The sequence below is a fragment of the Aethalodelphis obliquidens genome, unplaced genomic scaffold, assembly GCF_003676395.1.
Source record: "Aethalodelphis obliquidens isolate GAN/ISIS:26980383/991018 unplaced genomic scaffold, ASM367639v1 scaffold11, whole genome shotgun sequence".
Lineage (NCBI taxonomy): Eukaryota > Metazoa > Chordata > Mammalia > Artiodactyla > Delphinidae > Aethalodelphis > Aethalodelphis obliquidens.
In genome coordinates, this window is record NW_020837955.1 from 30,842,911 (window position 1) to 30,865,841 (window position 22,931).

The following is a 22,931-nucleotide window of genomic DNA, read 5'->3' on the forward strand; positions in this document are numbered from 1 at the left end:
ACACATAGAAGTAAAAATGCTAGGTTCTTTGCTAGTTGCTAAGAATGTATAGCTGAACATTGTAATGCCTGACTTCAAATATCTTGAGATCAAATGGAAAGAGAAGATGGCTATGCTAATTATCACAGGGTACTGTGATTAATTGGTGGTACAAAAGTGTAGAACTTAAGAACTAGATTCAGAATGCATTGATTTCTATCTTAACTCCACTGCTTGTTGCCTGGGTAATCTATAAACCTTTAATTCCTCATCTATAAGATGAATATAATGACATTACCTATTTTATGGGGTTATTCTGAGGATTAAATAAATTAGTGTATGAAAAGCACTTAGCACAGCACCTGGGCAATAGTAAGCACTTTAATAAATGTTAGCTCTTTTCAGTAGTACTGTGGTAAAAGTGTATGGTAGGGGCAACAGACATACAATTGTGGGCCAAAAAACAGGATCTAGAACTGCCAGGAAATGAATCATTTTGATAGAAGTTACCCCAGAGAAGAAGGGGTTAGGGCAGGAGGGAGCGGTTTATGCGCAACAAGGCACAGAGGTTGATAATGTATGGAGCGAGATCAGACTGCAGTGTCAATGCTCTGCATAGAGAAGCAAGGTCCAAATTTTGAAGATCGTTTAGTGCTATGTCAAGGAAGTTGGAGGCCAAGCTAAAAGTGGTGGAAAAACACTGAGGAAATTTAAGTGGGGAAATGAAGAATTTTGATGAGGGGAATTATGGGAAACTCCTTCAGTTTTAAAAAAAGAGCATTTTGTCAGCTGGGTAAAGAGTGACCAGAAAGTTATGAGGTTGAAGACAGGGAGACCAGTTAAGTTTTTGCATTAAACCAGCAGGAAAGTGATGAGTGCCTTCATTAAGGCATTTATTTGCTCTAAAAAAAATTAAACCCATTAAATTTTTATAGACAATATTCAAGGATTCATAGTCAGAGTAATTTGTGTAGTATTTATGCAGAATTGGCCAGTATATTTGTTCCTCTTAGGTTTTATTGTCTTTTAAAAATCATCCATTTTCCATTTAACTGTATTTAAAAAAAATATTTATCAGGAATGATACAAATTATATTATCAATAAGCAGTAGATTAAATATCTATAGGAAATTTATGTTTACCTTGAATAGATTATCATAGTTGATCTTATTCAGTAATAGTTAATTTAAGCCCCAGTCTGCTTTATTTTTAAAAGTGAATAGATAAAGACCTAATATGGTTTTGAACTGCTTGCCTGAAACATAGCCCAGTTTTCTTTGAGATGTGACTAGATGACTAACTTCCATTACTTACCTCTGCTTTTATGTCATCATTTTGAAGGACTATAATCCAAATAGTGGTTTGAAGAACCTCTCTTGTACTTTCAGTTTGTTAGATGAATTTGATCATTTTAGCATATCCCTTCATATTTTCACTTTTTTATGTCTCAGTGTTATATCAGAGTTTATGGCAATCTGACATTTTGCACAAACACACCAATTTGTCCTTCATCATAAGAATATTTTTTTCTCTCTTACAAAATCTGACATTTTATGGTAAATATCAAGCTATTAATCTACTTCTCTATTCCAAGCACACTTAATGCAACTTTTTCATCAAATCATAAATTCAAAATGTTGGTCATTATGTTAATGAAAAATATAGCACATCTTTAAATCAGGTTTTAGATTTTGGACGTGTTTTCAATATGAATTTGCGTTTAAGCTCAAATGGACAAAATATCACTGTTGCTATAGTCTTGGCTCACTCTGATTTTTAGCATGCCAGTTTATCGGTTATTTGGGGCACTTTAAAAACATGGGGAAAACGAGGATATTGTGAAGCTTTCATTGGTTTCCTGATTTTGATTAATTTTCTTTAAATGATATTGGATAACTTGAATAAAAAATCATTAAAGAAAAGAGAATTTCAAAAGTGCATTTTTCTGGATAAAGTTTTAAAACTAACTTTAAATTCGACTTAAATAAATTTTCATATTTTTCACGGGGATGTAAAGAGTCATCTTATAGCCATAGCACCAGCCAATAGAAATCTTTCTAATTAGACAGTTAGAGATTTTAGAGTCAGAAATGTCCCGTGTCCTCTAGAGATGCACTCTCAGGGAAACTGTGAGTGTAGTGTTGTATTTGTTGTTACCGACTTGTCTCACTGTTTCCTAAATAAAATTAGCTAATTGATCAAGTGATCGCTCTTTTGAAGCAATCTCATTTTTCTCCTCCATTGGTTAAAAAATAATGTTTCAGGTAATACGTTCTGTTTTGGACAGGAAGATTGTAGTCTAAACTAAGTCACCTTCTGAAAGAAATTCCAAGAAGCCAACATAGTTAAAAATGTTTATCGTTGAAATTAAGAAATTGAGGTAAAAATACACATTAAGAAACCATTTCTGGTACCTTGATTTCCAATTATTTACATTGTAGGTAAAATTATAAATGGTAAATATTATAAAATTTTTTCTGTGATTATAAACAAAAACATTTTATACAGAAATGCATGTTTTTCATACCATCTGAACTCTACAACGTATGTAAATTTTATAGGGGAAAATAGTATTTTATGATCTGAAATTAGAAGGTACTTATAGTCTGTGATTATTGATTTATAAAAGAAATTCAAATAAATAAATAATTTTTTAATGTTTCTCAGAATAACATCTGTACCTCCTTCCTTTCACGGCTCTTAATAAGGATATATGAAGTCCTAAGAATACTCTTGTGCTGAATTTTGCTATCGTTATTCATTTATTCAGCAAATTTTTATTAAATGCTTACTATGTACTATGTACCAAATACTGTTCTAGGTACTGGAATAGTGCCATGGGCATTATGAGCAAGGCTACTATTCTCAAGGAGTTTACATTTTAATGGTGAAAGATATTTTAACTAATGATCAACCAATAAATCAGATAATTTCAGACTGAAATAAAAAAGAAGTAGGTTTACACAAGAGTATAGAATAAGGAAAAGGGCAGCTACTTTATATAACTGTCTTAGAGAAGTATGATATTTGAGGTGAGCTCTAGATGAGAATGAGCCAGCCACATGAAGACCAGTTGCCCAGTATCACTTAGAATGCTCTCCCTTTGTCTGTACTTACTCCTGTCTCTGTAGGTCTTTCAGTTTCATTGGAAGGGGCCTGGAGTTGCTGGACGCTCTTCCTAGATAGAGAAATGCTGAGAAAATAGTCAGATACATTTGCAACTAATGCTAGTATCATTTCCTTCTGCTACCCCTGCTTTTTTCTCCTGTCTTTTCTCAGTACTTCTGCATGTTTTTAGTTACCAAGGAGTGATTTCTCATCCCACATATGTTAATATAGAAAATAGGATACTTTTAATGGTTTTTTTTCATTAGAATTACCAAGTTCTAAAACACTATATAATTTATAATTGTTATTACTGTTTCTGTCTACCCTGCCACAACCACTAAGAATCTTTTTTTCACTGATATATCCAAGAACCTGACATGGTGCCCAGAATATAATCGATATTCAGTGAAATATTTGATGGATGAATACCTTGACACTCCAGAGAGAGAATATTGAGAGACAATCTGCTTGAGTTAGTGTTTGCTTGGTCTTGTTCACCAATGCGACCAAATCTCCTTGTATCTGCCTTCCATTTTTATGCCTGTGCCTGATGACGGACTGTCTGAAACAGTATCTTCCATAGGCTATCTCCTGTGGAACTTCCTATAGAAAGTCTCAGGTGGAGAAACATTTAAAAAGATTTGCACAACACATTGTAATGCTGACTTTCCATTTGAACAACCAATATCAAATGCTGTTTAGCTTGAGTCCCCAGAGCCCAGATGGTATGCTAAGTATAGAGACTACTTGTGCCATCTACGTTTACTCTTGAGTACAATTATATTAACAGATCAGTTACATATAGATAATACAATTAAAGTTTCAGAATGTTTTAGTGCTTTCGTTCATGATTGTAACTCGTAGATCCTTCACTTGACTGCTTTATTTACTCAGATATTCTTTGGGAAAAATGCAAGACATTGTGGATACTTTCATTTGGGTCTATGTTTTGCTTACTTGCCTCAAAACATGATTTTTTTCCCCAAGTTACTTAGCTGTATGGACCCAGAAAGGGCAAGCAAACCATAATAAAATTCTGCAGTACCAGCTTGAATCATGTACTTTGCCAGTCTAAATTGATTTTAACACTGTTGGCTGTTCCCACTGTTTATGCGTAACTTATCTTGAAGGAATGCAAAACCCTTTATAGGTTAAAGAATCAGAGTGATGATAATGATTTGCATTGACAGTATGCAAAGAAATTAGTGGCAAGACCCATATTTGAATATAGATGTATTTTTTCCTCCCCCCAAAATGTATCACTTGTTTTTTAAAGATGTCTTGGCTCTGTTCCTCTCCCCAGTTGGAACTTTTTTCCTTTGTTTCCATTTTCTCGCTCTGCTCAATTTTGATTTCACTTCCAACAGTTTTTCCTCAATATGGAGCCTGTCCTGGAATAGAGATTTGACTGGTTGCTTTTGAAAATTCATGTGGCCCAAGCTGTTCTAGCTCCTTTTGGAACTTCTCAAGGACCCTTTGCACTCATATGCTCTTGGACTAGGCAAAAACACTTACATTTTTACCTTCTGTATTCAGTGGGCCTGCCTGGTTCCAATGAATGCCTTTTGGATTTTCCTGTTGATTCCCTCTTCTTACTCCCTCACGGACCCTGGTACCATATGTGTCTGGTGGTGTGGTTTATCCGTACCTGCTCATGTTTCGGCATTCAAGAGGAGGATAATTTTTCACTTAACTTTGTTGAAATTGTTTTCTATGTATTTTCTTTCTGCAGCTTACCTGCCATAGATAGGTAGGTAGGTAGATAGATAGATAGATACTGAGTTTGTTTTTTAATGTGGAAACTCAGGGATATTAAAATACTATGCTACCACTGGCACTGTCCACCTAGAACTCGGCCTCATAGGTTATATTTCTTAATTTCCAAATAGTTAACTTGTTTTGATTATATCCAAAATTATAGCTTTAATTTTGATTTTAATCTGATAATATAGTACATAAAGTCACTACCATTTGGAATTTTTAAGTAGTTTCTCTGCATAATGTACACTGTCTACTTTTCTACATGCTCTGTGGATTTAACAAAAGATTTGTTTTCCTATTTTATATGCTCCTGATTCTTTCTGCTCTGTTTTTAACAGACCTTTCTGGAAGTTCAGTCTGTAGTTGCTGTCTGTACTGCCTCACATTACATACTCGTCTTATGTTCTCTGTTTAGATTAACATTCCCACCCCTTCATTGAAAGTGCATTTGTTTGTTACCCACGAAGTCGATGTTGTCAAATGTAATGGTCATAGTCCCATCCTCATCTTACTCAACCAACAAAACTAGCCACTACTTTCCTCTTGCAAGATTCCTTTCCCTTGGCATCCTTGACACAATACTCTCCTGGTTTCCTCCTACTTAATTGTTCACTTTTTTGTTGTTGTTGTTAGCTCTAATAATGCGGTGGCCCTGAACATCCTCTTAGAAGTTTTAAATGAGTCATATCCAATCTTCACCAAGCCTTCTCACTTTTCACTCTAAATTATGTGCCCATCAACTTGGTTTTGCCTCCATGGCTACTACTCTTGTGCAAGCTACTATCACGTCATAACTAGGAAAATCGAATGTCCCTGCTTTCCTCTATCATCTCTTTCCCACCCAGCAGCCAGAATGATATTTTTCTTGAGAGTTAGATCATGTCATTTCATGGCTCAGGCCTTATAACATGTCCCAAACTTTTTATCATGCCAAGGACCTAGGTGAATTAACCCCCGCTTGTCACTCTGAACTTATTTTTAACTTCTCTGCCCCTAGATCACAGTACTCCAGCTCTTGTGACTTCAGTTTCTCAAACAGCTCTAGCCTAAGTGTACTATTCCCTAAGCCTGGAATCCTCTACTGACAGATCTTTGTGTGGCTTTACCACTCTTATTATTTGTATGTCCAGCTCGTATATCATGTCTTCAGTGAGGCTGCCCCTAACTGCCTAATCTCAACTAGCTACATATCCTTCCACTGCATCACATCACTTTGTTTTTCTTCAGAACACTTACCATTGTCGAAAATTATGATAATCCACTTATGAGTCTACCTGGTTATTTTTTGCCTCCTGCTATTGGGATGCAAACTCCAAGAGACCAGGGACTTTGTCCTATTTACAAGGTTGTCACCAGCTCCTAGAACAGAGCTTGCTTAAGCAATATTTCTTTGAATATTTCTTCATGATTTGAATGACTGAATAAATTAATTTTTGTCTGCTTTATCAGATAGGTTATTAAAGAGATATACATATTAAAATTTATTCTGTAATTATGTTATCTAATTCTCCTTATAAGTCCAGACATTGTGTTTTCACTTATTTGGCCTGTGTTTTTGGTGCATATAGGTTTATTATTTTTATTCATTTTTTGTGCCTTATACATTTTATTTGACCAGATTTTGATTTTGAATTTCACTTTGCTATTGATATTATCCTTCATGCCTTCATTGTTGTTGTTTCTAAGAGCCAATTTTTTTTTTCCACAATACTTTATATTTTGGATATAAGTGTGTCACTGCTATAGATGTGCTTTCTATAAAAAACATAAAGCTAAATTATGCTTTTTAATGTGCTATGGAAATCTCTCTCTTTTGATGAGGATTCAGACTGTTCACATTTAGTGCAATTGCTTCTATATACTTTATCTTATTCCTTTATTTTTTAATTTATTTTATGTTATATGTATTATTTTTTTTTTCTTTTCTCTTTTCCATACATTTGCTAATTTATTCAAGCCTTTATTGAAGTCCTTTTTCTTCTTTTTCATTTAGATATTTCTCAACACGGTCTAAGGTTACCTTCCTATTCCAATTTATCTTAAACCAATTTCATTAACTATGATTTCAAAATAATTATCCTTTTGAAGATTATCCAGTTCTCAATTGCTGTGTTCAGAATCATCTTTCCATGGATTTAAGTTACTGTTGACAATATTGTTTGATATGCTCTGTTTCTAAGATACTCTCATGGACAGTACCTGGAGAGAAAACTCATCTGTATCTTTTCCATTTTAAAAGATGTTTTTTCTTAAATCTTTTAAAACATTTTCACCTAGAACCAATCTCCTACAGCAATTGTCTTTCCTCATTGTCTGTATAAATGCTCTGTAATTATTCAAATGCTTAGAAGCTTTTTGGAAATGAATGTTATTATATTTAAGCTTTCATGTATATACCAAAAATTTAACCATTTTCTCGACTGGCTGTAATTCTTTATTTTATGTAAGAAACAATATTTCTTATTTTAGAATGCCATTTCAATTCCTTGCCCTGAAAGCTGGGACAATTGTGAGACTCATTTCCTTTCTTTTCCTTCACTCATGAATTATATCCTCCTCTGTGTTTTGTCTAATGTCTGAATATGGTTTTTCCATACATTTTGTATAGTTTTCTAGTTCTGTAAGACGAGAGAGAAATCTCGTCCTTGTTAGTCCATTTTCACTGGAAGTGGAAAGTGTATTACATGTTTTTGAAAATTTTTCATAGAAGATTATTAAAGGAGAAGATTTCAAGAACTTAATTGTTGAGCTTCAGCTATCTGGGAAAATTCACTTATGTTGACCAGCTCCTTTATACATGATGTAAAAGTATAATATTTACTGTATTATACTATATACCAGATATTATGGCAATAATTTTATTTCTATTAATTGAGTTAGTCTTTTCTCTAACACATGAGGTAGATGCTCTTATTATTGCCATTCACATATGGGACAAAAATAGGTTAAATAGTTTTCTAAAATATTTACATCTAGCAAGTGAAAAAGTTGGATTTTCTCTATTTCTGTATCTAAATAGATATTCTCTATTCAGATGCTACATTATTGACTAGTACACTATATAATACTTCCTCAAGAAACGTGTTACAGTATGATCTCTATAATGTTAACAAAAGTGGAGAACAATTTTAGCTTATTGATTTATTTCTCCTCTCAAAATTCATTAACATGAAAATATAAACTGAGGTGATGTATTTTATTCTTGCAGGGGTTTATAACAAAATAGTTGTATGCAGCTTCCCTAGACAAGAATATACAAGAAAAACTATTTCCCTCAGTTTCCTTAATACAGTTGAAATTAAGTTTTTCAGCACACAAGCAATTATCAATTGTATTGATAGAAAAATGTGATAATTATTAGATGAAGAAACTCATCTGCATGTTTTAGGCACATTTAATATGGCGTAGGATTTCACGTGAAAGTCTTAGCATGCATTACTGAAGTAATTTTATAATAGTTTTCTTTTTTTTCACATCTTTATTGGAGCATAATTGCTTTACAATGTTGTGTTAGTTTCTGCTGTACAACGAAGTGAATCAGCTATATGTATACCTATATCCCCGTATCCCCTCCCTTTTGAGCCTCCCTCCCACCCTCCTTATCCCACCCCTCTAGGTCATCCAGAGCATGGAGTTGATCTCCCTGTGCTATGCAGCAGCTTCCCACTAGCCATCCACTTTACATTTGGTAGTGTATACATGTCAGTGCTACTCTCTCACTTCATCCCAGGTTCCCTCCCCGCCCCCCCCCACCCGTGTCCTCAAGTCTGTTCTCTACGTCTGCGTCTTTATTCCTGCCCTGCCACTAGGTTCATCAGTACCATTTTTTTTAGATTCCATATATAATAGTTTTCTTAAGCCATTTAATGTTATAGCCTGTGCAAAGGTCATCAGCAGTTGGTTATATTAGGCGTTCTCAATGAAATTTTGATTCCAGCACATATGATTTATAATATGGTGATCCAAATTTCTTGATGATTTAAAAATATTGTATTTACAAATGCCATGATACATCACCACTTTGAAGAAGAGCATAGATTCAGTAAGTTTCAAACTTTCTTTTATTTTGATTTTTCAGATTGCATTCTCACAACACAATACAATCATGGATCTTGTGCAGTTTTTTGTCACCTTCTTCAGGTAATTTGCTTTTACTGACTTTGAATTTGTTAAACCTATGTTCTGATGTATGTTCTATCAATCTGTTAGGTAATTTATCAGTTCTTTAACCTTAAATATGATACAGTGTGTCTTGAATAGTTTTATATACTTAAATATATACCACAGAGCAGAAGAAACATACTTGACATATACTTTTGCAAGTTTATTTTGCTGTAGTACTATTTAATAGCTAATTGATTCAGTGGAAAGAGGATGATAACCCTGTGTTCCCCTGTCATATAAGTAATTAAAGCCTGTTTTAATTAATAAAATTAACAGTGCATTCACTGTATTGATTAGGTCCATCTCCTAGCATTGAAATCCATATCAATTCAATTATTTCTTGGATTTCTTAGGTAATTATTATATGTGCTTAGCAATGTGATGAAATCTGTAGGGCATGAGAAGAAGTATGTATTTTCTGCCCTCAGAGAGCTTATAATCTAGAAGTACTAAATATGACTTAGGATATAGCATAGTTTCCTGGAATGTTAGTTATTTGAGATATTAACAGTAGGTTCATTAAAAAGTGTTACATAATTAAATACATTTGGAAAATGCTGTGTATACTGAAGTTAAATAGGGCTTTTTTGGTTTGTTTTTAACTGACATTACTTCTCAGAGTTTTTTTTTTTTCTCACAGTTTTTAATATGTTAATTTGCAGTGTATCTTTCTAAAAGAGAGGACGGAGTTTGTAGCATTTCTCAAAACCTAAAAGCTCTCTTCGTAGAACATCTATTTTCATTTCCATGGGATGTAAATAAAGAAACACTGGGCGAGGAGAAGCAGCTGAGTTTTAGTGGTAGAATATCTGTGTGATGGCACCTGAGATCATCTGGATTAGAAAGAATGTTATTTTTGTTAACATGATTATGATGTGTACCGCTTATACTGGTCCACTAGGTGCCTTTGTGTAAATTAGACAATTGTGCCTCCTTCTGGCAGGCATAGCCCCACATCACAGCACACAACTTTACAAACAGTGCATGTAATTTTGACCTTCACTCACCAAGTTGTCCGGGCTGCGCTGAACAGCAAAGAACCTGTTAAACCAAGTCCTTGACACAGATGATATGCCAAGCACTTTCCTCAAGACCAAAGTAACCATTATTGGTTATCTTATAACGACACCATACAATCCTAATACCTTATCCACAGAAGTTAGCAAACATTTTCTGTAAAGAGCCAGTTAGTAAATATTTCAAGATTTGTGGGCTATAAGGTCTCTGTTGCATCTAAACAACTCTGCTGTTGTGGTGCTAAAGCAGCCTCAGCCAGTATGGAAACAAATCGGAGTGGCTATGTTCCAATAAACCTTTATTATAAAAACAGCTGCTAGGCTGAATTCTGCCTGTGGACATAATTTGCCCAACCCCTGATCTAACTTATGCCTGAATACCTTTAATGACAGGAAACACACCATCTCTTGAGATACCATTTTCTATCTTCAGATAACTAATTGTTCTTTATAATTGAGATGAAACCTGCCTCCCTGTAATAGCTCTTCTCATTTACCCATATGGGCTCATACATAGCAAGTCTAATCTCTCTCATCTCCATTTGCAGCCCTCTGGTTTTCTAAACTCTTTTCTCCAATTTACACATTCTCTGTTCGTTTATTCACTTCTTGTTGTCAAAATCCTTGCCATGTTGGTCACTTTGCTCTGAAAACAATCATGTTTGTATTTGTCCCTTAAAAAGTATTAATTTCCAGAATTTAACGCTAAATCATATTTATCACTAACATGTGCAAAGTCTATTCATACTTTAAATTTGTCCCTTAAAAATGAAATTTGAGGAAACAACTTTTTTTAAAATTAATTTTTTTGGCTGTGTTGGGTCTTCGTTGCTGCGCACGGGCTTTCTCTCTAGTTGCAGCAGGCAGGAACTACTCTTCGCTGTGGTGTGCGGGCTGCTCATTGCGGTGGCTTCTTTTGTTGTGGAGCACAGGCTCTAGGTGCGCGGGCTTCAGTAGTTGTGGCACGTGGGCTCAGTAGTTGTGGCTCGCGGGCTCTAGCGCACAGGCTCAGTAGTTGTGGTGCATGGGCTTAGTTGCTCTGCGGCATGTGGGATCCTCTTGGACCAGGGCTCGAACCCGTGTTCCCTGCATTGGCAGGCAGATTCTTAACCACTGCGCCACCAGGGAAGTTCCGAGGAAACATCTTAAATATATTTAACGTTCTCTGATTTCGTACTTCTGAATATTAAGGGATATTAAGCCTATTAATTAGGTTACAATGTTTTTGGAAAAGTATTAGAAGTTGTAAATGAATGAGCCTTATTTAATGCATAAAAATAAAAGTTTTTGACGGAATAATGTGGATGTTAATATGCTAAAAAGTTTACTTTTGTGTAAAAATTCACAAAGCTGAATATATATGTAAATTATTTAAATGTTTAGGGTTTTATTTTAAGCTTTTGAATTTGTGTGCATGTTTAAGTTCAATAACTCTTTTATTAAGTAAAAGAAAGCTAGTGTTAATGTGTACCATGTCTTAGAGATGATCCTATTTATTATATTGTCATCATGGACAAAGTAATATAAAATATTCTAAGCATCACGTGAGATAAAGTATAGTTAATGGGTTTTTTATCATTTAAATTTTTCTCAGTATTAAAATGTAAATTAGACAGTTTTCTAATTGTCTCCTTGTTAAGAAAAGAAAATGCACAAATACTTTTAAGTTTATTATTTTTTTAAATAAAGCCACTGTTAAATTTTAAAAGAGAGTTTTAGACTGGTCAGCATTTATGGACATCCTTCAATCAGGCCGCTATTACTGCTATTGCTGTCTCTGAGTTATTGAAGTAGCATAGGTGAATGTGTCAGCCTTTCAGTTTAGCCATGGTTTGATGGAGGCCAGTTCATAAACTTTGTGTCAGTTTTTTACTTTTATATTGGGCATAGTTCTGGTGGTAAACATAATTGAGTCAGTACTAGGAAGATCACTTATAGGCATGGCCTGGCTCTGCTCTTAGCTTTCTGTGCCATCTTAAGTAGGTCACCTAGCATCTTTAAATCTCAGTCTTTTCATATCTAGAATTAAAGGATGTTGTTTTTAGAGTGTGTACTATAATATAGTGAATGATGAGAAAACTGAAAGGAATTATTTTAAAAATAAATACTTGTTTCTGGTATGTAAAATGGAAAAGTAAGTCTGTGTGAATCTGAATTTTAAAAGAATAAGCCTGGTAAATTAAATGGAGATATATCAGGGACCACTGCCCCTATACCATTTAGATTTTTAATGGTGGTTCTAATTTTCACTGTCCCACTGGAATTACATAATGTTTTTGATTTACCATCTTGACCAGATGGCAGGTATTTTCAGAGGTTGCCACTTGATCTTTCCCACTATGATAGATCTTACCCCACAGGCCAGGGATGCAATGTAGGGGTTACTCTAATCACCTTGTACATAAATTCTAATTATACACTTGAGAAGTAGAGAACTTATCACTGGGTGGATGCATAGACACAGTTGGCCCACTATGATCCAGAATTTAGCCAGAATTTCTTACCTGGACCCTGGAGATACCCCAAGTCTAACAAGGGTTCATGATGGTATTTTAGTCCTTGGGTATCTCTGTGATCTCTAACCCTGTGTCTTATAGTAATCAAAATATCTATTTACTCCTCTTGCACTGTGTACATACCCGTGTATATACCTGTGTATATACCCAAATATACACAGGGCTCTTTGTAAAGGATCATACACAGGTCCCTTTGGGGATCATTTTATACACTTTCCAAGATGTTTCAAAATGTCTTTTCTTCTATGGACTCAGCCACCTATTCAGTGGGTTCTGGATTTGTAAATTAACTCATCTGGGAGCTGAGCAGAGGATCATGATTTTCTCTTGGCAACAACCCTCAGCCTTTGTTCCTCCATTCCTACTTACAACAAAAGTAAATGTTAAATAGCACCGTTGTTGGCTGCCCATCTATTTTGCCTCTCGAGATAGATACCATCCATTATTAATCATCCCACAGCTCGTTGTGGGCCAACACCCTTGTCTGCTCCTCCAGTCTTGTTGAACTTTATCCTCATTGTAGACCCTGGATTCTGTCAGTTAGGCACTGACCCTTGATCTTTTTTCCTTTGGGGCCCCATCACTTAACACCTCCCTTTGTCACTGCCTCTCCTGTTGTCAGCTCTGGTCTGCAGAAGAAAGCCACCAGTGAACTTCTTAGTGAAGCTGGTGCCCCTTTCAGTAGCAAATTTCTCATGGCCTTGGTGACTGGTACGTCCCATAGAAAGTAATCTACCGGCCTTACATAATATATCAATTCCGGTACATTCCCTCCTGTCAGCTTTTTTATTCTTTTCTCTTTCATCTTCTGGGGCAACTCAGGCATTTGCATTTCACTTTGCCTTGGCCAGTGCTTTTTCCAGGCTTATAAGAATCACTTCCTCATCAAGTTTTGCCCCATCCCCTGGAGTCCTCCATAGGGTATTATATCACCTGGTCCTGAGACTCTGCACCAAAATTCATGAATTCTTGTTTATCCGGGCTTACATTCCATCCCCCCTTGATCAAATACCACCAAATTCCAATTCCTGACATGATCTCCTGGCTGCTGCCAGTACATGCTAGCCAATTCTTGCAGCTTTTTCAAGTATATAATCTTTTCCCTTTCTTTTCAGGCCAAGATGCATTATTCTGTCATTAAATTCAGTTATTAGTCTAGCAATCAGGAGAGGAGGTGGTGGCAGCCTTTACGGGGGGTGACCCTATTGTCTATTACTAGAAACGGGAGTTATAGAACCAACATCCTCAGAAACGTCTATCTAGATAGTCCATTCTAGGTATTCCTATCCCATATTTCAAGAGCTCCAGTTTTCCAACAGTGGCCGTTGTCTTTGCATAAGATGACTGCTTTGGCTGAGCAGTCTATCATCTCTGGAGCTCTGCAGTTCTAACAGTTAGATCATCAGTCTGCTGCTCATTCATATTGGCTCCTCCACTGTCAAGAGGTAAGGGCCTGATTTAAAGCTATAAAAGAGACTCTCTAGCTCGTATATGTAGCCTGTAATGTTTATTAGTGGCCTTCAGTCTCTCATTATCCCTCTGTAGGGTCAATACAAACATAGCAGTAGTCAGCCAGCTCCACTCTCTTTTGAAAGCATTTTCCCCAGGTCACCACTGGTGAAATTTTTAGCAATTGAAGCCTTCTTCCAGGGACTGTCTGTGTCTCATCTAGCAACATGGATGGTTTCTCTTTAGCCTGCCAAATAGTGAGTGAGCCAGTTTCAGATCCCCATTTTACCTCCTGATTGCTCAGACCACAAGTCATCAGAGAAGTAGACCAAAATGGCGTTAGCCATGCAGTAAACGTATTAGGGGGAACTCCTGTGAGGGAAAGAGCAAGGGAGAAGATGAGGGATCTTTTAGACCACGGTGCCAATCTGACCTTCGTGAAGTAGAGCAGGAAGAAAGGAAAGTTGAATGAAAGAGCCTGAAAGTTTGACAAGACCAATGGTGAGTCCTCGAGCCAAACTCTGTATTCTAACAGAGGAGTTATGCATCTCTCAGGATTAGGCCTTCCTCACTATTACTGCCATGCTCAGTCATTGACTGAGAACAGCTCTCAGGAAGTGTGGCCTCAGTGTGAATACAGTGATGGATTGCCTTAATATTTTCCACTTTAATGTTATGTTTTTTAGTACAAACAAGTTAGAATTTTCCATTTTTCTTATGAATTTTTGTGGTTTTCCCTTCAATTTTTTTATTGTGGTAAAATACATATAATATAAAATTTGCCATCTTAACCATTTTTAAGTGAACAATTCAGTGATGTTAAGTACACTTACATTATTGTGCAGCTATTTATACTATCCATCTCCAGAACTCTTTTTATCTTGCAAAACTGCAACTCTATACACATTAAACAGTAACTCCCTATCTCCTCTTCCCCAGCCACTGACAACCACCATTCTGCTTTCTGTCTGCATGATCTTTACTACTCTAGGTATCTTATAATAAGTGATGTCATATAATTTTTGTACTTTTGTGACTGGCTTATTTCACTTAGCATGATGTTCTCAAACCTCAACCATGTTGTGATATATGTCAGAATTTCTTTTCTTTTAAGGCTGAGTAATATTCCATTGTATGTATATACCACATTTTGTTTATCTATTCATCTGTTTATGGGCACCTGAGTTGCTTCCATGTTTTAGCTATTGTAAGTAATGCTTCTATGAACATGAGTGTACAAACACGTATTCAAGATTTTGCTTTCAATTCTTTTGGATATATTCTCAGAAGAGAAATTCCTAGGTCATATGGTAATTCTATTTTTAATTTTTTTTTAAGAACCTCCATACTGTTTTCCATAGCAGTTGTACCGTTTGCATTCTCACCAGCAGTGCACAAGGATTCCAGTTTTTCCATATTCTCACCAACACTTGTAATTTTCTTTTTCTTTATTCCTTTTCTTTTTCCTTTCTTTTTTTTTTTTTATTTTTTGATTGCAGCCATCCCAGAGGGTGCAACTTGGTATCTCATTGTGGTTTTGATGTACATTTCTTTAACTATTAGCGCTGATAAGCACCTTTTCACATGCTTATTTGCCATTCATATATCTTCTTTGTAGAAATGTCTGTTTAAGTCTTTCGTCCATTTTTATGCCAGTATCACACTGTCTTGATTACTGTAGCTTTGTGGTAAATTTTGAAATCAAGAAGTGTGGGTCCTCCATCTTTGCTCTTTTTCAAGATTTTTTGGGCTACTTGGGGTCCCTTGAGGTACTAAAATTCATATGGATATGGAAATAATCGTGTGAGTTTTTCCCCTTCTTTTTGTTAATATGGAGTATTAGATTTAGGCTTTTCATATGTGAGACCATCCTTGCATTCCAGGAATAAATCGTTCTTGGTCATAGTATATAATTCTTCTAAAAAAATTTCCCCTTTTCAGCATCATTGTTCAAAAAGGATATTAGTACTTTTCTTTTTTTGTGTCTTTGTCTGACTTTGGTATCAGGATAATGCTGGCCACATAGGATGACTTAGGGATTGTTTTCTACTCTTTAATGTTTGGAACAATTTGAGAAGGACTGGTATTAGTTCTTGAAATGTTTAGTGGAATCAATCAGTGAAGCCATCAGGTCCCAGGCTTTTCTTTGTCAGGAGATTTTTGATTCAATCTCCTTACTAGTCATAGTTCTATTCACTCCTTCTATTTTTTCATGATTCAGTCTTGGTAGGTTTTGTGTTTCTAGGAATTTGTCCATTTCATCTAGGTTATACAATTTGTGTACAGTTGTTCATAGTACACTCTAATAAATCCCGTTTATTATCATAGGATCAGTAGTAATATCTATACTATATTTATTTTTAGTAAGTTGAATCTTCTCTCTTTCTTTTCCTTAGTAAATCTAGCCAAAGGTTTGTCAATTTTGTTGATTGGTTTGAAGAACCAACTGTTGGTTTTGTTGATTTTTCTCTATTATTTTCTATTTCATTTATCTGTTTTAATCTTTATTACAATATTTCCTTCCTTCTGCTAACTTTTGGTTTAGTTCTTTTTCTAGTTCCTTAAGTTTAATGTCAGGTTGTTGGTTTGAGATCTTTCTTGTTTTTCAATGTAAACATTTATAGTTAAACATTTCCTCCTTAGCACTGCTTTTACTGCATCCCATCAGTTTTATTATGTTCTGTTTCATTTTCAGTTGTCTCTAAGTACTTTCTAATTTCCCTTGTGATTTCTTCTATGAGCTGTTGGTTGTTCAAGAGTATGTTGTTTCATTTCCCCAAATTTGTGAGTTTTCCAGGTTTTCTTCTGTTATTGATTTCTGACTTTATTCTGCTGTAGTTAAAGGAGATACTTTTCATGATATCTATTTTTTTTAATTTATTGAGAAAATTTGTGACCTAAAATATGGTATATCCTGGACAATATCTCATGTGCACATGAGAAGAATGTGTATCCTGTTGTTGGGAATAGTGTTTTACATATGTCCATTGAATGTAGTTGGTTTATTTTGTTGTTCGAATCCTCTGTTTCCTTACTTATGTTTGTCTGGTGTTCCTATCCATTATTAAGAGTGGAGTTGAATTGTTGTTTTAACCATTTTGAATTCTCTATGTCTTTATTGAAATTTTTGTCTTAATTTATAACTTGTTTTATATAAACTTAGATATAATATAATTTTGTTAGAATTTCCATGGTAAATCTATTTTCATTTCTTTACTTTCAATATTTTTTATTTTACTAGATTTTAAATGTGTTTCACGTACATCACAAATATCTGGACATTGTTTATCCTGTTGTAATAATCTGAACATCTCTGACTTTTAAAGAAACAGATTTAGTGAATTTCTATTTATTGCAGTTATTGTTGTATTTTAATTTTTTTCTCCATCTTTTCACCTTTTAAAATGCTTTCTCAAGCAATCTTTTTTTCTTCTCCCCTGCTTTCTATTAAATTGAATGTCCTTTTAATATCATTTAATTGTTTTTCCTTTTAGCAGTTTAGGAATTATACATTTCAAATTTTTTCTTTAATGAATGCCCTAAAATTTTAACATGTATATTTTTCCTAACCAGTAATAATGTTAATCGGTGTCTTTTTTTACTCCGGAATCATATAAGAACACTAGAAAATTCGAAACTTTCACTTTTACATACAATTGTCTAATTTTAAATTCATTTTCTAATTTCTAATTTTATTTTTTAAAATAGCCTTATTAAGATATAATTCATATACAGTACAATTCACCCATTTAAAGTGCACAATTCAATAGCTCTGTAGCCATTATCACAGTCAATTTTAGAACATTTTCATCACCCCAAAAAGAAACTGTACCCATTTGCAGTCACTTCCCATCCCTCTCCCACACCCTAAGTTTTAGACAATCACTAATCTAGTTCCTGTATATAGATTTTCCTATTCTGAACATTTTCATATACTAATTAAAATCATACAATATTTGTTCTTTTGTGACAAGCTTCTGTCACTTATCACAGTGTTTACAGGGTTTATCCATGATGTTGTATGTATCAGTATATCATTGCTTTTTATTGCTACATACCATTCCGTTGTATGGATATGACACATTTTATTTCTCCTTTTTCAGTGATGGGCATTTGGGTGTTTTCCTCTTTTTGGCTCATGTGAATTACGCCACTATGAAGATTTGTGTCCATGTTTTTTTGTGGCGATAACGTTTTTGTTTCTCTTGAGTATATACCTAGGAGTGGCATTGATGGGTCATATAGTAACTCTAGATTTAACATTGTGAGAAACTGGCAAACTATTTTCCAAAGAAGATGTGCCATTTTACGTTCTCACCAGTAATGTATGAGGGTTCCAATTTCTCCATATTCTCAGTAACACTTCTTTTTATCTCTTTTTTACTATAGCCATCTTAGTGCATATAAAGTGCCAAAAGAGATGATGATGCTATTTTGGAGGATCCAGAAAGGATTTTAATTAATTAGAGGAATTTAAAGAATAGAAAAAGAAAGAAAAATTAGGAGTTAAGCAATTAAAAAACAAGGATAATCAAAGATGACCCTACAGAAGTGAGCATGTGAGTGGGAAGAATAATGAAAAATAAACACTGTGATCAAGATTTGGGCAAATGAAACAATGATGTTGTCCATGAAGATATTTCAGAAGAGAAAAAGGAAGGATGTAACTCCCTACAGGGAGAGAAGTAAACCGAAATCATTGGTAACAGAATGCCTACATCAAAGTGGCATATCCCAGAAGGAGTATGTGGTATAAAAAAAAATTTTTTTAAATGGCGCAAGAACGAAGAACTCTGGGAAGAATGAAAAATAGAAGTCCTCCTTTTCAAAAGTGAGATTATGATAATGGATATGTTAATAGAAATGAGGCCTTAAGATATAGATTTCTCTAAGTAGAAACCATAAATTACATCTTATTATACTGGAGGTTTCTTCAGGAATTCTCTCCCTGGCTTTGCTGTAGAAGAAAACAGATATTTAGATCCCAACTCTTCTTTTAAACCAAAATATCAAATATAGCTTGAGTAAAATAGTAATTGCACAAAGTTTATTGCAACTTAGCTAAACCAGTGCTCCATGTCTAATTTTTAGTGCTGAGGTTTGGAACACTATAGACTGAAACTTAGTTCTTTCACTAAAATATTGCCTAGTACTTCAAAATCAACATGTCCTAAATTAAACTTGCTGTCTTGGCAAACAGCTCTTTTTTCTAGTATTCTCTAGCTCAGTTACGGTTACCACTATTAACCTAACTTCAATACCTGGGAATTAACTAAATACATTTCTCTTTCCTTAATCCCCTACATAAGCCCTGATTCTTCCTTCTGTCTATCAGTCTATTTTATTCAAAACAACCAAAGTGATTTTTTAACATAAATTGAATTATAAGAATCCATTGTTTAAAAGCTTCCTTTCACATTTATAATATGATTCAGACTAGACTTACAAGTTCCTCTGAAACCAGGCCAAATTATCTGCCTCCTCTCATATTATTCTCCACAAATTTATTATATTGCAGTCACTTTTTCTTCAGAGGTATCTGGTTTATTTCTTGTTTGGTTTTGTTTTGTCTTTCATTCCTTTGTAAAGTGTTTTAAAATTTATGTGCAGTAAAATTCCATTTGGGGGGATACAGCCATATGAATTCTAAAATATGTATGGTTTCTTTTTTTTTTTAAATTTTTATTGGAGTATAGTTGATTTATAATGCTGTGTTAGTTTCTGCTGTACAGCAAAGTGAATCAGTTATACATATACATATATCCACTCTTTTTTAGATTCTTTTCGCATATAGGTCATTACAGAGTATTGAGTAGAGTTCCCTGTGCTATACAATAGGTCCTTATTAGTTATCTGTTTTATATATAGTAATGTGTATATGTCAATCTCAATCTCCCAGTTTATCCCTCTCGCCCTTCCTTCTCAGTAACCATAAGTTTGTTTTCTACATCTGTGACTCTTTATGCTTTGTAAATTAGTTCATTTGTACCTTTTTTTAGATTCCACATATAAGCGATATCATATGATATTTGTTTTTCTCTGAGTTACTTCACTTAGTATGATAATCTCTAGGTCCATCCATGTTGCTGCAAATGGCATTATTTCATTCTTTTTATGGCTGAGTAGTAGTCCATTGTATATATGTACCACATCTTCTTTATCCAGTCCTCTGTTGATGGACACTTAGGTTGCTTCCATGTCTTGGCTATTGTAAACACGGCTTTTAAGGAACCTCCATACTGTTCTCCATAGTGGCTGTATCAATTTACATTCCCACCAACAGTGCAAGAGGGTTCCCTTTTCTCCACACTCTCACCAGCATTTATTGTTTGTAGATTTTTTGATGATGGCCATTTTGACTGGTGTGAGATGATATCTCATTGTAGTTTTGATTTGCATTTCTCTAATGATTAATGATGTTGAGCATTCTTTTATGTGTTTGTTGGCAGTCTGTATATCTTCTTTGGAGAAATGTTTATTTAGGTTTTCTGCCCATTTTTGGATTGGGTTGTTTATTTTTCTGACATTGAGCTGCATGAGTTGCTTATATGTTTCAGAGATTAATCCTTTGTCAGTTGCTTCATTTGCAAATATATTCTCCCAATCTGAGGGTTGTCTTTTCGTCTTGTTTATGGTTTCTTTTGCTGTGCAAAAGCTTTTAAGTTTCATTAGGTCCCGTTTGTTTATTTTTGTTTTTATTTCCATTTCTCTCGGAGGTGGGTCAAAAAGGATCATGCTGTCATTTATGTCAGAGTGTTCTGCCTATGTTTTCCTCTAAGAGTTTGATGGCGTCTGGCCTTACATTTAGGTCGTTAATCCATGTGGAGTTTGTTTTTGTGTATGGTGTTAGGGAGTGTTCTAATTTCATTCTTTTACATGTAGCTGTCCAGTTTTCTCAGCACCACTTACTGAAGAGGCCGTTTTTGCTCCACTGTATATTCTTGCCTCCTTTATCAAAGATAAGGTGACCATATGTGCGTGAGCTTATCTCTGGGCTTTCTATCCTGTTCCATTGATCTATATTTCTGTTTTTGTGCCAGTACCATACTCTTTTGATTACTGTAGCTTTGTAGTATAGTCTGAAGCCAGGGAACCTGTTTCTTCTTAGCTCCGTTTTTCTTTCTCAAGATTGCTTTGGCTATTCGGGGTCTTTTGTGTTTCCATACAAATTGTGAAGTTTTTTGTTCTAGTACTGTGAAAAATGCCAGTGGTAGTTTGATAGGGATTGCATTGAATCTGTAGATTGCTTTGGGTAGTAGAGTCATTTTCACAATGTTGATTCTTCCAGTATAAGAACATGGTATATCTCTCCACCTATTTGTATCATCTTTAATTTCTTTCATCAGTGCCTTATAATTTTTTGCCTACAGGTCTTTTTGTCTCCTTAGGTAGGTTTATTCCTAGATATTTTATTCTTTTTGTTGCAGTGGTAAATGGGAATGTTTTTTTAAATTTCACTTTCAGATTTTTCATCATTAGTGTATAGGAATGCAATAGATTTCTGTGCATTAATTTTGTATCCTGCTACTTTACCAAATTCATTGATTAGCTCTAGTAGTTTTCTGGTAGCATCTATAGGATTCTGTATGTATAGTATCATGTCATCTGCAAAGAGTGACAGCTTTACTTCTTTTCTGATTTGGATTCCTTTTATTTCTTTTTCTTCTTCTGATTGCTGTGGCTAAAACTTCCAAAACTATGTTGAATAATGGTGGTGAGAGTGGGCAGTCTTGTCTTGTTCCTGATCTTAGTGGAAATGGTTTCAGTTTTTCACCATTGAGGATGATGTTGGCTGTGGGTTTGTTATATATAGCCTTTATTATGTTGAGGAAAGTTCCCTCTATGCCTGCTTTCTGGAGGATTTTTATCATAAATGGGTGTTGAATTTTGTCGAAAACTTTCTCTGCATCTTTTGAGATGATCATATGGTTTTTCTCCTTCAGTTTGTTAATATGGTGTATCACATTGATTGATTTGCGTATATTGAAGAATCCTTGCATTCCTAGGATAAACCCCACTTGATCATGGTGTATGATCCTTTTAATGTGCTGTTGGATTCTGTTTGCTAGTATTTTGTTGAGGGTTTTTGCATCTATGTTCATCAGTGATATTGGCCTGTAGTTTTCTTTCTTTGTGACATCTTTGTCTCGTTTTGGTATTCGAGTGATGGTGGCCTCATCGAATGAGTTTGGGAGTGTTCCTCCCTCTGCTATATTTTGGATGAGTTTGAGAAGGATAGGTGTTAGCTCTTCTCTAAATGTTTGATAGAATTTGCCTGTGAAGCCATCTGGTTCTGGGCTTTTGTTTGTTGGAAGATTTTTAGTCACAGTTTCAATTTCAGTGCTTGTGATTGGTCTGTTCATATTTTCTATTTCTTCCTGGTTCAGTCTTGGAAGGTTGTGCACTTCTAAGAATTTGTCCATTTCTTCCAGGTTGTCCACTGTATTGGCATATAGTTGCTTGTAGTAATCTCTCATCATCCTTTGTATTTCTGCAGTGTCAGTTGTTACTTCTCCTTTTTCATTTCTAATTCTATTGATTTGAGTCTTCTCCCTTTTTTCTTGATGAGTCTGGCTAATGTTTTATCAATTTTGTTTATGTTCTCAAACAACCAGCTTTTAGTTTTATTGATCTTTGTTGTCATTTCCTTCATTTCTTTTTCATTTATTTCTGGTCTGATCTTTATGATTTCTTTCCTTCTGCTAACTTTGGGGGTTTTTTGTTCTTCTTTCTCTAATTGTTTTAGGTGTAAGGTTAGGTTGTTTATTTGAGATGTTTCTTGTTTCTTAAGGTAGACTTGTATAGCTGTAAACTTCCCTCTTAGAACTGCTTTTGCTGCATCCCATAGGTTTTGTGCCGTTGTGTTTTCATTGTCATTTGTTTCTAGGTACTTTTTGATTTCCTCTTTGATTTCTTCAGTGATCTGTTGGTTATTAAG

The 22,931-nt window shown here is 34.8% G+C and overlaps 1 protein-coding gene across 1 annotated transcript in view; it reads left to right on the top strand.

Moving 5' to 3' along the window:
* ATRNL1 (attractin like 1) overlaps positions 1–22,931 on the top strand; it is a 678,243-nt gene that overhangs the window by 273,187 nt on the left and 382,125 nt on the right. Inside the window, exon 25 of the mRNA XM_027112688.1 lies at positions 8,927–8,988. Coding sequence (XP_026968489.1) covers positions 8,927–8,988 — 62 coding nt within the window. The remainder of the gene's footprint in view (positions 1–8,926; positions 8,989–22,931) is intronic.